General features: G+C 45.7%; 6 protein-coding genes and 1 non-coding gene across 7 annotated transcripts; 3 read left to right on the top strand and 4 right to left on the bottom strand.

Annotated features, from left to right (window-relative positions):
• Positions 1-141: 141 nt before the first annotated feature.
• On the top strand, positions 142-3,459 carry PIM1 (ATP-dependent Lon protease PIM1; the record flags this gene model as incomplete). The annotated part of the gene is made up of 1 exon (XM_002556189.1): positions 142-3,459. One exon carries the CDS (start codon positions 142-144, stop codon positions 3,457-3,459), a length of 3,318 nt encoding a protein of 1,105 aa, XP_002556235.1.
• Positions 3,460-3,634: 175 nt separating this feature from the next.
• KLTH0H08162g (NAD-dependent succinate-semialdehyde dehydrogenase) lies at positions 3,635-5,155 on the top strand (the record flags this gene model as incomplete). Its single annotated transcript, XM_002556188.1, has 1 exon — positions 3,635-5,155. The coding sequence occupies one exon, from the start codon at positions 3,635-3,637 to the stop codon at positions 5,153-5,155; it is 1,521 nt and encodes a 506-aa protein (XP_002556234.1).
• Positions 5,156-5,245: 90 nt separating this feature from the next.
• Positions 5,246-6,349, bottom strand: KLTH0H08140g (KLTH0H08140p; the record flags this gene model as incomplete). Its single annotated transcript, XM_002556187.1, has 1 exon — positions 5,246-6,349. The coding sequence occupies one exon, from the start codon at positions 6,347-6,349 to the stop codon at positions 5,246-5,248; it is 1,104 nt and encodes a 367-aa protein (XP_002556233.1).
• A 2,571-nt stretch (positions 6,350-8,920) lies between these two features.
• MCM2 (MCM DNA helicase complex subunit MCM2) lies at positions 8,921-11,491 on the top strand (the record flags this gene model as incomplete). The annotated part of the gene is made up of 1 exon (XM_002556186.1): positions 8,921-11,491. One exon carries the CDS (start codon positions 8,921-8,923, stop codon positions 11,489-11,491), a length of 2,571 nt encoding a protein of 856 aa, XP_002556232.1.
• Positions 11,492-11,598: 107 nt separating this feature from the next.
• On the bottom strand, positions 11,599-13,665 carry NCL1 (tRNA (cytosine-C5-)-methyltransferase; the record flags this gene model as incomplete). Its single annotated transcript, XM_002556185.1, has 1 exon — positions 11,599-13,665. The coding sequence occupies one exon, from the start codon at positions 13,663-13,665 to the stop codon at positions 11,599-11,601; it is 2,067 nt and encodes a 688-aa protein (XP_002556231.1).
• A 242-nt stretch (positions 13,666-13,907) lies between these two features.
• On the bottom strand, positions 13,908-14,321 carry RRN10 (Rrn10p; the record flags this gene model as incomplete). The annotated part of the gene is made up of 1 exon (XM_002556184.1): positions 13,908-14,321. One exon carries the CDS (start codon positions 14,319-14,321, stop codon positions 13,908-13,910), a length of 414 nt encoding a protein of 137 aa, XP_002556230.1.
• A 418-nt stretch (positions 14,322-14,739) lies between these two features.
• On the bottom strand, positions 14,740-15,171 carry SNR20. Its single transcript, XR_002432222.1, has one exon.
• Positions 15,172-15,601: the final 430 nt, after the last annotated feature.

Genomic DNA, 15,601 nt, shown 5'->3' with positions numbered 1-15,601 from the left:
AATTCCTCCATTCGATTCCTACCAGGATCATTTTCTGCTTTTTTTGACTTATCAAGGCTTCTGATCCCCGGATATTAATTTTTGCCACCCGAACGAAACTGATAGTTGATCATTCCAGTGAACCACGCAAGACTTGTCGAGATGCTGAGCAAAGGGAGTCTCTCAGCTTTCAGGCAAGCCTACAGGCGCCCTCAATTGTTACAAGTCAGGCTTGCAAGCTCTATTGCGCGCGCATCATGTGGTATCTCAAAAGTAATCGCACCCTTGGAGCAACAACACTGGAGCGCGTACCAGCAACAAATGAGAAGCGCGGTGCTCAGCAGCGAACTCAAAACTTTAGAATCTCAGTGGCTGAGGAGCATGCAACTCAAAAGCGAAAAAAACAACGAAGATGAGTCTACAGAGTCTAAAACTCCTGGTAAGAACACCGAGGAAGACAATGGCGACGAAGACCCCAGCCGTCCAGTGAGAGAAGAAGCGGACGATGAGTCCCGGTTGGATGGGAAGTACTCACACACATCTTCAGCTGCAGCTGATGGAGCAGGGACGTCCGCGCCGTCTGGCGGAGATGGCAGCGGCAGTGGCAGCAGTGGCAACGGTGATGATGGCGATGATTCCAAATCCTCTCCAAAGAAACAGAAACTCCCAGAGGTATACCCACAAATGCTGGCTCTACCAATAGCAAGGCGCCCGCTATTTCCCGGTTTCTACAAAGCTGTGGTAATATCTGATGATAGAGTTATGAAAGCCATCAAAGAGATGCTGGAACGTCAACAACCGTACATTGGCGCCTTTCTCTTGAAGAATTCAGATACGGATACGGATGTGATTCACTCTCCCGATGAAGTCCATGATGTCGGCGTTTTTGCACAGATTACTAGCGCCTTTCCAAGTAAAGATGAAAAAACCGGTGCAGAAACAATGACAGCTCTGCTTTACCCTCACAGGAGAATTAAAATTGATGAATTGCTACCTCCGATGGAAAACAAAGAATCAGAGCGCGGTTCAGCAGGTGCGCTGGGCGAAGAAGAACTCAAAAGTTCCTCGAAACAAGCATCAAAATCCGAGAAAAAAAGCTTACAAACGAAAAAGCGCAGTGATGTAGTTGATGAAAATGTTGATGAAGCCAACCCCACTGAATTTTTAAAAAACTACCAAATATCACTGGTCAACGTTTCGAACTTAGAGGACAAGCAATTCGATAGAAAGTCGCCGGTTATAAATGCTTTGACATCGGAGATCTTAAAAGTTTTCAAAGAGATATCGCAGTTGAATACTATGTTTAGAGAACAGATTGCCACCTTTTCGGCATCAATACAATCTGCTACAACAAACATATTCGAAGAGCCTGCGCGCCTTGCCGATTTTGCTGCTGCAGTCTCTGCCGGGGAAGAGGAAGAACTTCAAGAAATACTTGAATCCCTAGATATTGAACAGAGGCTAGAAAGGTCTCTAGTTGTTTTGAAGAAGGAACTCATGAATGCTGAACTCCAGAACAAAATTTCCAAGGATGTGGAAACTAAGATTCAAAAGAGACAGCGCGAATACTACCTTATGGAACAATTGAAGGGCATCAAAAGAGAACTGGGCATAGATGATGGACGGGACAAGCTCATTGAAACCTTTAAATCTAGGGTCGAGAAGTTACAACTTCCAGAAAATGTACAGAAAGTTTTCGATGATGAAGTTAATAAGCTTGCCACTCTCGAGACATCAATGTCGGAATTCGGCGTTATAAGAAACTACCTTGATTGGATCACTTCCTTACCTTGGGGAGTAACCTCTAAGGAACAGTACTCAATTCCTCTGGCAAAGAAAATATTAGACGAAGATCATTACGGACTCAAAGATGTCAAGGACAGGATCCTAGAGTTCATTGCCGTTGGAAAATTATTAGGGAAGGTTGACGGCAAAATAATATGTTTTGTTGGACCTCCCGGTGTGGGTAAGACCTCCATAGGAAAATCTATTGCTAGGTCATTAAATCGTCAATTTTTCAGATTTTCTGTGGGTGGCATGACAGATGTGGCTGAAATTAAGGGACATAGAAGGACTTATATTGGAGCCCTACCTGGCCGTGTTATCCAGGCCCTAAAGAAATGCGAAACTCAAAATCCATTAATCCTTATCGATGAAATCGACAAAATCGGCCATGGTGGTATTCATGGTGATCCAGCGGCCGCGCTCCTTGAGCTTTTGGATCCCGAACAGAACAATAGCTTCTTGGACAATTACCTAGACATCCCCATTGACTTATCAAAAGTTCTTTTTGTGTGCACAGCAAACTCTCTTGAGACCATTCCAAGACCACTTCTAGATAGAATGGAGATAATTGAACTTACTGGATATGTTGCCGAAGAGAAAATAAAAATTGCAGAGCAGTATCTATCTCCTAGCGCAAAACGCGATGCAGGCCTTGAGAACGCTCATGTCGATATTTCCGAAAGTGCTATTGTTGCATTAATGAAGTATTACTGTAGGGAAAGCGGTGTCAGAAACTTGAAAAAACATATCGAAAAGGTTTATCGCAAGGCCGCTTTGAATGTCGTGAAACAACTTAAAATAGATGACAATCCCGTAAACACTGTTGACGAGTCTGGTAAAAAAACGAGAGCTAGCGCTGGCCAAAGCCCCAAGGGAGAAATTGTTGGCTCCACCGAGAGTTTAGCTGAAAAGGATGGCAAGTTGCAGGTGGAAAAAACTCACGATAACAAGGAAGCCTTGGTTGTTCCTGGCGATATTGAGGTGAACGTGAACGCCGAAAATTTGAAGGACTATGTGGGCCCACCAATTTATACCTCGGATAGGCTCTACGAAACGACTCCTCCAGGTGTCGTGATGGGACTTGCATGGACAAGCATGGGTGGTTGTTCAATGTATGTGGAATCAGTTCTCGAACAGCCAATCACAGACAAATCCATTCCTTCATTAGAACGTACTGGCCAATTAGGGGATGTCATGAAAGAATCTTCACGTTTAGCTTATTCTTTCGCTAGAATGTTCTTGACCAAGAAATTCCCAGAAAACAGATTTTTCGAAAAAGCTGCGATACATGTTCATTGCCCAGAAGGCGCTACACCCAAGGACGGTCCCTCTGCGGGTGTCACGATGGCTTCCTCTTTTCTTTCGTTAGCACTCAACAAACCGCTGGAGCCTACAGTAGCAATGACAGGTGAGCTTACATTAACCGGAAAAGTACTGCGTATTGGTGGCTTACGTGAAAAAGCGGTCGCGGCAAGAAGATCTGGTGCCAAGACTATCATCTTCCCCAAAGACAATATGAATGATTGGGCTGATCTACCCGACCACGTTAAGGAGGGATTAGAGCCCCTTGCCGCGGACTGGTACGACCAAATCTTTGACAAACTTTTCTCTGATGTCTCAAAGGAGAGTGGTGATTCAGTTTGGAAAGCAGAGTTCGATAAAATTGATGCCAAAGAAGCCAAAAACAAGAGTTGAGCTTCATCTGTAAATATAGACCCTAACCAAGCATGCTACGAGTTGATATGATATGTACTAGGATGAAGAGTTCGTATCCAAGTGATCTTTTTTCTTATGTTTCTTAAGGGTAGAAAGGGAATAATCCCCTTTAATTCTTAAACCTACAAAATCTCAATTAGAATGATAACAAGCGATGTTGCGTTTTAAACAGTCCTTAATAAGGCCTAAAACTTTGTTTAAAAGATTTGCGTCGACTTCTTTTGAAGACCCTGAGCTTTTCAGGACCAAAGCTCTTGTTAACGGAAAATGGCTTAGTGGCGATGACCAATTCCCTGTCATCAATCCCTCCACTTCAGAAGAGATATCAACAATCACCAACTGCGGAGTAGCTGACTATAACGAGGCTATAGGGCATGCTCACAGGGCTTTCAAAAAGTTCAAGGAAACCTCTCCAAGGGAAAGATCCCAAGTCCTGTACAACATTTACGATTTGATGTCTGAGCATAAAAATGATTTGGCTAGGTTAATAACTATGGAGAATGGTAAGACTTTCAAAGATTCTTTGACTGAAATCGATTATTCTGCTAGTTACTTTAGGTGGTTTGCAGAGGAAGCACCAAGAATTTACGGGCACGTTATTCCGTCATCGAGTTCACTCCGGAAGCAAATTATTACATTGAGGCAGCCGTTGGGCGTCGTAGGGATCATGGCACCATGGAATTTTCCATCAGCGATGATTGCGAGAAAATTGGCACCAGTTATTGCAACTGGGAATGCATGTGTAATAAAGCCACCCCACGAGTCCCCCATGAGTGCCCTGGCCTTAGGATGGCTTGCCGAACAAGCAGGCCTGAGCGACGGGGTCTGCAACGTTTTACCAACAACACATACTGCAGCTATTGGTGAGTATATTTGCAGCCACGACCAGGTTCGTAAAATCACGTTTACGGGGTCCACAAAAGTGGGCAAGCTCCTCATGAAACAGTGTGCCAATGGCAATATTATAAAAAAAGTATCAATGGAACTTGGTGGAAACGCGCCCTTTATTGTGTTTGATGACGCTGACATAGATAAAGCTGTTAATGGTCTAATTTCATGTAAGTTCAGGCAATTGGGTCAGACATGCATCTGTGCCAACCGCGTATTCGTTCACGAATCGATCTACGGGGACTTCGCCACGCGCTTGGTCGCGGCAATAGAATCAGGGTTTCATCTAGGTGATGGCTTCAGTCCCAAAGTTACTCATGGTCCTTTAATTAACGAAGGTGCAGTGCAAAAAGTTTCTGAGCTTGTTGAAGATGCTAAAAACAAAGGGGCGAACGTTTTGACAGGAGGTGTAAGAGCAAGTAGTCTGGGGCCACGATTTTACCATCCCACTGTTTTGAGTGGTGTGGATGAAACAATGAGCATTTTCCACACCGAGGTATTTGGTCCTGTTGCATCGCTTATAGGTTTCAAAACGACAGAGGAGGTTATTGAGCGTGCTAATAAAACGAACGTGGGGCTGGCAGGGTATTTTTATAGCTCCAACATTCAAACAGTGTTAGATGTTGCAAGTGAGCTAGAGGTAGGAATGGTTGGCGTGAACAGTAGTGCAATAAGCGACGCAGCTATGCCATTTGGCGGAATTAAGAACTCCGGATTAGGCAGAGAAGGTTCTTCATGGGGCGTGGATGACTATACAGATTTGAAGTCAATTGTTCTAGAGGCTTAAGCTTGAGAAGGTAGCCTACTAGAAATTCGTAATACAGCTTTCCATAATTTTAAGGCGTTTCATAATTTTAAAATTTCTCATGAGTAGGGCTTACTTATTTTTAGGCTTTCCCTTCTGTAGCTCAAAAAAGTTCCTTATGTCTTCCTCTTTCACGACTTCTCCGGCCTCAGCAAAAGGTCTCAAAAAATCGCTGAGTTTTTTCTTAATATCATCCATCGCTTGTATCCCAGCCACTGCCGTATCTCTATCAAGAGATGTGTTTAGCGCTTTTGTGCCCAATTCATATGTTGAAATATCGTTGTCAGAATCTTCCGGAAACTCATAGACAGGATCGTCATTGATCAAAAATGGTGCAATATCTTGAAGGAATACGTAAAGTTTATCAGTCTTCTCCAAATCTTCTTTGATCTCCAGTAATACTTTGTCATATCCACTTTTTAGCATTATAGAAAAAAGCTGCTCTGTGTTGCTATCGCGTTTCCTTTTTTTCGATAAACTGGGCGCCTCGTCCTCACTTCCAAGCGGCTCAAAAGTAGTTAAGTGTGCTACCTTGTGAGCAATGACATCGCTAGAGCGGTGGTGAGACATTAAGGCTTGAAAAACGGTAAAATAGCGACTCACGCATTTCCAGCATATGAAACCTTCGAAATAATCAATTGCTGGAAATTCCGAGGGAACTTGGTTGTTTTGAATTGCGCTTTGCAAACAATGGCGTGCATGGTCGTGTTTCTTGAGTATGCAACAGCAATGGTACCACTCTTCATTGCATTCAAGTCCCAAAACACACTGGATCATTGTGCTGTCAATATCGGCTTTGTATTTATTGTGGCAATCGCAGAAAAGTCCCTTAAAGTTCTGACTGTACCTGTTAGATAAACTGGGAACATCACGGTCTAAATTTTGTCGTAAGTGACACCAAAATTCGCCCTTTTTACTTTCTTGTCGCTCTGTTCCACAGTCACAGGTGAAACCACGTTTAGTGAACAGCTCTTCAAGATGGCAATCTGCGTGGCATTGGATCGAACAAGAGTAGCACACACCGATCTCACCGCAGTCCAAGCACGCAAATATAGGCTGTCTCAAACTGCCATCCGCATACGTACAATGGGAAGGGTTCCAGGGCATCAACCCACGTGCCTCATCTTCGAGCGCATTCTGCTGGCTTATGTATTCGGAAGCGCTTATATCTGACATCTACAGATCCACAACCTACATAATCGTAACGAGAAAGTAGGGCATCCGTAGACAATTTGCAACGCGAAGGGAAGCTTTTTATAAACGGGAAAATCGAAGGAAATAGAGCACGTGACAATTTTGTGACACGGATGTCTGTGAAGAGTAGTTTCGCTTATGTTCCAATACTGAGCCCCTGGCACCGCTTAAATGCAGTTCTTGATTCCGCGAAACAGTTTTGAAATATGTTTTGAGCACTTGTGCAGAGCGCATGGCCCCGCAGTTGACACGGGAAAGTGCTTGGGTTTTGATTAGCTTTCGCAATTCAAATACTCACAAACACTCGCATCTTCGGGCAATAACAATAGTAGCTCTCGTAAAAGCCGGAACAAAACCCCAGACTTGATTTGGTTGATCATTTATGACAGTAGTGATACTCGAGATAATGAGATGAAGTGTTTGTAGCGCTGAATCCAGTTCAATAAATATTGTTGGGTTTGCATGAAGAGAATGTCCACAGTATCTCGAGCCAGTTTACAGTAAGTTTGAGAGTTTTAGTTCAAACGTAAGCTAACAACTTAACTTGATAAGTCATGAGTTGAAAGACCCACAGCTTAGTACCTCGTGTTTGCTTGTCGTGCAACTTAATAAAAAGCCGCCACATGGAAAACACTAAAATATCCGCTCCCCTCCCATGCTGCTTCTGTAGTTTTTCTCTTCGTGCTAAATTTGCTATCCTCTGCTGTTAGCTAAGGGAAGCAGAAATGCTTCTAATAACAAGTGTAGTGACAAAAGATAGAGGGCGGCAGTTTCTTATTGCGGGCCTGTTTAAGGAAGTCTTAATGACCAGAGAACATTTTGGTTTCCAAAAACCGCTGCAAATCAAGAACTCCCGAAGCAGGTCTCGAGCCCACAACCCGGGAAACTTCCTGACTGAACTGTTTATGACCAGCAACAATTTCCAACAGCATACCTAAGAACTTTATTTGAAATTTATTTGGCATGGGTGACTGCTTCTGTGGGACATTTGTTCTTGACGTGAGTTCCACTTTCTCTAAGCAGATTTCGGTGTGGCACCCTTTGCCTCAGGTAGCAAGGGTCTGGAACTCGCAAACAACCTTGATGTGACCAGGCTCTCATGTGCTCCCTCCATTTTTAGGAAAGAAGTGCATAGCCCAGAAAGTGTACAAAGTTAACAGCAAGGATAACATTTCTTGATATCCACCTGGCGATCGAATAGCACCTGGCAAGCGAGAAACGCACGTTGTCTCCGCCCAGACGAAGCTGCTAATCTAAAACGATTTAGCAAACTATGCTCAAACCAAGGCTGGGGAGATTTGTTACTCTTGTGTTCCAGGAATATAGCCGCCGACATATGACTTGAGTATTAAATCGAGAAATCTAAATGTTATATAATAACATACGACATCATCAAATTCCGAGAGTTCGGCGGTTAGTACAGTTTTGGGAAGATAGTCAACATCATGAACCGGCCAATTTCTCGGGTCCATGCAACAGAAGCACATTTCAATACCAGAGATATGATCAGGGTTAACGGGCCGCATCAGATAACTCTGGTGATGCCATGAAAAATGTCAGAAGAAAATTGAGCTCAAGAATGCATGAAAGTTTCCTTTAATTGTCCCAGAAATAGTCCTGGGGACGCTAAAATAGTTGGACGAAAGTTCTCGAGGAAACTGGGAGTAGAAAAATTGCGCTTAGAAGTCTCGAAGCATCGCGGGGCGTTGGGAGGTATTGACAAGACAGCAGAAAATATGACACTCCAAAAGGTGAGTTAAATAAAAATTGATATAAGATTTTTTCAATAAAGGACCAACTCGGTTGCTTCAGGAGGTTTTTTTATATCATCGAAAGGGCATTTTTCTTCGTGTATATACAAGAGCGATTTGGGATTATGTGATGGTGAAAGGGCAGAGGCTGTTCGAGTGCTTTTGGCGCATGCCATTTTCTGGACTCAGAACGGAGCAGTTTTATGAATTAAGTGATTGACGAAAAATGCTCAAGAAACCTCTTAGGACAATGATTATGTTTCACCGGATTGCGCACAGCTATGCAAGCGCTGTTCAAAATCCAATGGCTCTAATTTTGAAGAAACGGTCTTTGCCGGTGAGAGCCAGTGCTTCTTGAAGTTACACTGGCGATGATGAACCGAATAACGACCGACAGCCCCCAAAGTTCTATATGACCACGCTATTTATGTTTGTACAGCTGGTAGGGGAGATAGACCCATTATTGCTCGCAGTACATGAGTTACGTTAAACCAAGAGGTCTTGTAAGCAGACCTTTGTGTAATTTCAAGCGTTCAAATGTCCGCTAAAATTGACTAATTTGATTGATAAAAAATGAATAGCCCTTCATGAGGTCTTTTCATATCATAGAGCATGTTGCTCCCCCACCAATATGCTAGGTCCTAGGCCAATTGTAAAGCCTTCAACTTAGGACAATCGAATAGCCATTCTTCGAAGGGTTGAGACCGCGACCCTTCTGTCACGTGACACATCGCCTCACTAATAAACAATGAAATGTTTCTGGGCCACTTATTGTGCTTTGTAGTTTCGAGCTCGACCAACAATGGACCGCAGAAGGGGCAGAGAAGACGATGATAGTGGCGACGAGCGAGTCGTGCCTCCATCCTCGCCACAAGGACCTTCGATAGAAAGGTCCTCTCCTTTGGGCTCACCGGAAGAAATAGATTTCGAAAACCCAGACGGAGAAGTGCCAGATCAAGTTGAGGATTTAGATGACATGGAGGAGGGACTCGACGAAGTTGATCTCATGGGGGACGATATGTACCGTGACTATGGGTCTGATGCATTGCGCGATACCTACGAGACTACGGGCGTTGATGACCGCAATCAGCGGGAATTGAGTTTGGCAGAAAGGCGTCGAATTGACTCCCAACTGAACGAAAGAGACAGACTGCTACGCAGCGAAGCGTATATGGATGACGACGAAGATCTTGACAAAGCCCATGTGGATGAAATGGGTCTCCCAGTGCAACGTCGGCGCAGGAGGCGACAATACGAGGATGACGATGACTTGTTGTCTGATATTGATATGGACCCACTGGCTGAAGAGTTAACACTTGAGTCCCTAAGTGATGTTAAAGCTTCAAGTTACACTGAGTGGATAACCCAGCCCAACGTCGCGTGTACAATTGCCCGAGAGCTGAAATCCTTTTTACTTGAATACACTGATGAGTGGGGAAGATCAGTCTACGGTGCCAGAATCAGAACATTGGGTGAACTAAACTCTGAATCTTTGGAGGTCAACTATAGACATCTCGCCGAGTCCAAAGCTATTCTTGCTCTTTTTCTTGCGAAATGTCCTGAAGAGATGCTCAAAATCTTCGACGTTGTGGCAATGGACGCCACCCAACTCCACTATCCGGATTATGCCAGAATTCATTCGGAAATCCACGTTAGAATATCAGACTTCCCCACTGTTCTCAATTTACGCGAATTAAGAGAATCGAACCTTAACTCTTTAGTTCGCGTAACAGGGGTTGTCACGCGGAGAACAGGTGTGTTCCCTCAGCTAAAGTATGTCAAGTTCAACTGTCTCAAATGCGGTGCAGTCTTGGGTCCTTACTTCCAAGATTCAAATGAAGAAATAAAGATTTCCTTTTGTACGAATTGCAGGTCTAAGGGTCCCTTCAGAACAAATGCTGAAAAAACTCTATACAGAAATTATCAACGTCTAACACTACAAGAAGCGCCAGGAACTGTTCCGGCTGGAAGGCTTCCTCGGCACAGGGAAGTTATTTTGCTTTGGGATTTAGTGGACATCGCAAAGCCCGGAGAAGAAATCGAAGTTACAGGCGTTTACAAAAACAACTATGATGGGAACTTGAATGCCAGGAATGGATTTCCTGTCTTTGCTACCATAATAGAGGCAAATTCCATTAGAAGGAGAGAAGGGGGGCGAAGAAGTGGAGAAGACGAAGAGGGTCTAGACGTTTTTGGTTGGACCGAAGAAGAGGAAAGAGAATTCAGGAAAATATCTAGGGATCGCGGTATAATTGACAAAGTCATATCCTCTATTGCTCCCTCTATTTACGGGCACAAAGACATTAAAACAGCAGTCGCTTGTGCGCTGTTTGGTGGTGTTCCCAAAAATGTCAACGGAAAGCATTCGATTCGTGGTGACATCAATGTGTTACTACTTGGTGATCCCGGAACTGCAAAATCCCAGATCTTGAAGTACGTGGAGAAAACTGCTCATCGTGCAGTATTTGCGACAGGTCAAGGTGCATCTGCTGTTGGTCTTACGGCATCTGTAAGGAAGGACCCAATTACCAGAGAATGGACATTAGAGGGAGGTGCACTTGTATTAGCTGACAAAGGTGTTTGCTTGATTGATGAATTTGATAAGATGAACGATCAAGATCGTACCTCCATTCACGAAGCTATGGAACAGCAAAACATTTCAATTTCGAAAGCTGGTATAGTGACATCTTTGCAGGCAAGATGCTCAATTATCGCTGCTGCTAACCCAAACGGAGGTCGCTACAACTCGGCTCTGCCCTTGGCACAGAATGTTGACCTAACAGAGCCCATTTTATCTCGTTTTGATATATTGTGCGTTGTGAGAGACCTGGTTGACGAGGTGAAAGATGAAAGGCTTGCGCGCTTCGTAGTGGACTCACATTTGAGGTCTCATCCTTTGCATGATAAAGTAGGCGGAAACGGTTCTGCTGATGAAGATGCAAATGACGCAGACGCTGCCGTAGATGAAGAGCCCATGTCTTCGAGGCAACGGCGTCTACAAAGAGATAGAGAAAGAGAAGAAGAAATTTCTCCAATACCTCAAGATACTCTGATGAAATATATCCAGTATGCGCGTACTAAGATATATCCCAAATTGCATCAAATGGATATGGATAAAGTGAGCAGAGTATATGCAGACTTGAGACGTGAAAGTATCACTACAGGGTCGTTCCCGATTACTGTCCGTCACTTGGAGTCCATTTTGAGAATTGCAGAGTCTTTCGCAAAAATGAGGCTTTCCGAGTTCGTATCATCTTGGGATCTTGACAGAGCCATTAAGGTCATCGTGGACAGTTTCGTTGGAGCGCAAAAAATTAGTGTTCGCAGGCAGTTACAGAGGTCGTTCTCTATCTATACTTTAGGGCAAAACTAAGGGCTACCGCAGAGTTTATTGTACAATGTAATTTTAATGTAACAATTATTCACCCAGATGATTCTTCAGGCGTTTCTATTATACAGGTTGCTAGCATTTAATTCCGTTCAGGCAGTATCGGCGGACTTTTCAGCGTCATCGCCGGCGATTTCTTCAGACTTGCCTTCTTGCTCGACAGAAGCATCACCTTCTTCCTTTTTAGGTTCGGCCGCGGGCTTCTTGGAGGTAACCTCAATACCGAATAGACGGTGAAGTAGTTCTTGAGTGCTTTCTTTACAAACCATCAAGTTAACGCACTTAGTTCCGTTCCAGACTGGCAAGAACATGCTTTCTTTATCTTCCCCTCTGTCAACGTGGATAAAGGCGCATCCAGCAGACAATTCCTTCATTTTTTCAACGAAATTGTCATCGATATGGCTCTTCTCCATGTCTTCAAACCTAGGGAACGATTCGATTAGAAGCATCTTAAAGCACTCAACGTTCGCTTCAACAACTCTGTTGCGGTTCATGTGGTGCTTCATGATCTGGAGTGCCTCGTTCTGTATTCTCCACGAGCATTCAATGTCCGATCTCTGAGCAACGAAAAGCTTAACACCAGAGTAAACTAGTTTCAGTCTGTCTTCGTTAGCCTCAATGATGTTCTTCAACGATGAGCTGGTGTAGTAAATGACACGAGTTGGCTCACCGGCAGCATTCCTCACCAGGCAGGTGGATTTATCAAACTTTTCATCAATACCGTAAAAAGACCAGCACTTTTCCAGCTCTGGGTGTTTGGGATCCAGGAAGACGAAAGGCTCCTCGTTGGCATCACGAGGCAGCTTTTCCTTTTTGACTGGAGCAGATGGGGCGGCCGAAGCACCATCTTCGGTCTTTTGCTTCTTGTCAACAGCAGCTTCATCAGCAACTTCTTCAGTGGTAGCTCTCTTGGCGGTTTCAACAGAATCTGATCCCACTTTTTCAATGACCGTGATAAAGAACCCACCAGTATTCTGTTGATGTGGGTAAACCCTGATACAGCGATCTAGGTGGAAGTCTGCCGCTTCTTCAGCGCTTGGAGGAAACCAGCTTTCAGTGGTACCTTCGTCTCCCTTCTCCTTTTTTTCAAAAGCCTTATCGATAACAGGCCAGTTGCTAATACCTTTGCTTCTAACAAGGCCTGGAAGTTTGTCGCTACAGTCAACCAATTTTATTTTGTCACCCCACTGTCTCAAGGCAGCAGCAACAACAGCCTCGTTTTCAATTGGGTTCATGGAACATGTGGAGTACACGAGTCTGCCGCCCTTCTTCAGAAGGTTGAGGCCTCTCTTCAAAATGTTCAACTGCACAGTGTGAAGCCCCAAGCCAGAAGCTGTGCCCCAGTCCTTCCAGACATTCACGTTTTTACGCATAGTACCGTCACCGGAGCAAGGCACGTCACAAAGGATTCTGTCAAACTTCAAAAATTGATTAGTCTCTTTGTCGGTCTTGACACGAGGGAAGAACTGAGCGTCGTGGTTAACAACCACCAAGTTGGCACTGTTGAGTCTCTTCAACTGATGGACCAACATATGAGATCTTCTGGCATCGGCGTCATTGGCGACAACGAACCCGGTGGGCTCGTCTTCGCTGGAGTGCAGAGCCTCGATCATTTGCGCGGTCTTAGATCCTGGCGCAGCGCACATGTCCAAGACGGAGTGGTGAGACTCCACCTCCAAGACAATGGGGGGAATCATGGAGACGGCCTCCTGTCTGGAGATGTTGCCGACCGCGTTCTCCACGACCAGGAACCTCTGGACCTTGGAAAACTGCTCGTTCTTCCTGATCACCTGCTTGGAGACATCAAGCTGCCACGCAAGGTTCTCGGGGTACCATGGCAGACGCTTAGGAGGCTGAATCTGCTCACCCTCGAACTCGACGTTGGTGAGGCCGGGCAAGTGCTTCTCCTCGAAAAGAGCCAGCACCTCATGGGCGTGCTTTCTGGAGCCGGTGATTCTGAACGTGAGGGGCAGCTGGGCCTGACATGTCTTCTTGAAGTCGTCCCACTCGTTCTCTGGGATCACGCCCAGGTCCTTGTAGTATTTCTCCCACTTGGGATTCTCCTTCTCCAGCTCAGTCCAGTTTTTCTGAGCGTTGGAGTCGTCTCTGGCGCCGAAGGTCTTTCTATTGCCCTTCTTAAAGTTTCTCCTTCTGGCCATGATCGCGGGTGTCGGGGGTTTAGCACGGCTTGTAGAAAGTTTCCAATCGGACGGGATGCAGGGCGATGCGATGAGCGGGCGCCGCGAGTGTAATCTTTTTTATGCTAGCGAACCTGGAAAAATTTTCGTGGAGCACGCTCGCTGCCAGGACTGCAGTACAATAGGCATCGCCGAAAGCGTGAATTTCACGTGTTTGTCACGTGGCGTGTACCGTAGCGGCGCGCCCGCGCTGTAAGCCGCACTCAGATGTCGGACGGCGATTTGCGGTAATCGGTCTTCTTGGCGATGAGCCTTGCCGGGTTCGTGCGCAACTCGTCGCTTTGCGCTCGTAAATAGTCCTCGACCCACTTCTCCACTAGCAGGCCGAGTGTCAGAAGCGCGGTCTCGTCGAAGCAGTTGATCAGATGCGGGTACTTCTGCACTATGAGCTGCGTCGCGTAGTAGTGCAGCACCTTGAGGTCGATCCGCGGTGCGAGTTCCCCGGAGTAGATGCCCTCTTTTTTGTCACCCAGCGCGGCTAATTCGAGATCTTCGCGCGACTTGAACGGGATGGGAACCAAGTTGCTGACCTTCTGCGCCAGTATCTCGTCTGCACTGACCTTGTGTCCGAACTGCTCCACGAGGTCGCTGCACGCCTCATACACCGATCTGTCCATTGCAGTGTGTGTTGTAGTCCGCGGATGGGGGCTTCCCAAGGAGGAGCTCTACGCATTAATACTAGCTCGAGTGTTTCGTAGGTGGTGACGAGTCCAACGTCAGATGACCGTTGCTCTGAACCACGTGACCACTTTACCCTTCGCGAGTAGAAGCTCCATTGCGTATCAAATTTACACGTCCAGCGCTCTGGCCAGCTACGACAAACCTTCATCTGTGACGTTGCTCTAAAATGACAAACAATATAAGTTTCATCCCTGCTGACACGCGATTGTCCGCGTTCCCACCGGCGGTTCAGTCATTAAAATTTGAAAATCAAGACTAACACATGCCTTCTGCAGCGTGTTGGAGCGCATCATCTTGACTCAAGTCCTTTAAATATAATTAGTCGCTATCTCTCCTATCATAGGAGGTCGAGACAAAAATATTGGCGAAGTTCCAGTGTTTCGCATCTTTACGATATAACGATTCAACCATAAGCCCATCATTCTGAAGTGCCGAAACACTTCGCCGAGGACTGTGTCATCCCAGTCGCCTCCGTCACGGGTCGCTCTTGCTGTGCTGGATAAAACTCCCCTTCAGCGATATGAGCGCGAGAGGCGGGTTAGTCCGAAGACACCCTCGCCTGCCATTGCCACACCGGGAACGAGATGGACTTCTCACACCTCGCCCCGAGCTGCCCGCAAGGATCGATTAATTACCAGGGCACGTCTGAAACTCGTTGATGATTAAGCTGAGCGTGCCGCAACCTAACCCGTAGATCAAGCTTAAAGCGAACACGTCCGACCGTAGGGATCGAACCCAGGTCAGAAATCTATTGAAACACGGTTCCACCGCCTACCATGACAGTGAGTTATAGAGGCGGTACAAGAACCTCTATAGCACTGGCGGTGGGATATGAAGAAGAAGAGAAAAGGCACGTACGCACGGTTTGAATTGCGCTGGTATGAGTAGCTGCGTTTGTGCAGCGGAAATTCGAAAAGAGCATCGGAAAAGGGGTTACGAGACATATAGTTAAGGATGCCTGATCACGGGAACAACCTGGTCATGTGTCGATCACGTGGGTGGTTTGACACAGCTCTGGCGCAGTGCTAGGCACTGGGCGAAGAGCACGCAGGGTATTCCGGTGGAACGAGAAGGTTTTACGCAGGGGCTTCTTTGCTAGATAAAGTCGCTGTTTGGTACCAGCTAACAGACGTTGGCGTGCGATATTCTTCCTGAAGACTGCCTTCGAGTTACCCAGAACCAGGTTTTAGCTATACACTGGCTTCTTTACTGCGAC

The sequence above is a fragment of the Lachancea thermotolerans genome, assembly GCF_000142805.1.
Source record: "Lachancea thermotolerans CBS 6340 chromosome H complete sequence".
In the NCBI taxonomy this organism is placed as follows: Eukaryota; Fungi; Ascomycota; class Saccharomycetes; order Saccharomycetales; family Saccharomycetaceae; genus Lachancea; species Lachancea thermotolerans.
Note: the sequence above shows the minus strand (reverse complement) of the source record. Positions and strands in the feature narration are given on the sequence as shown.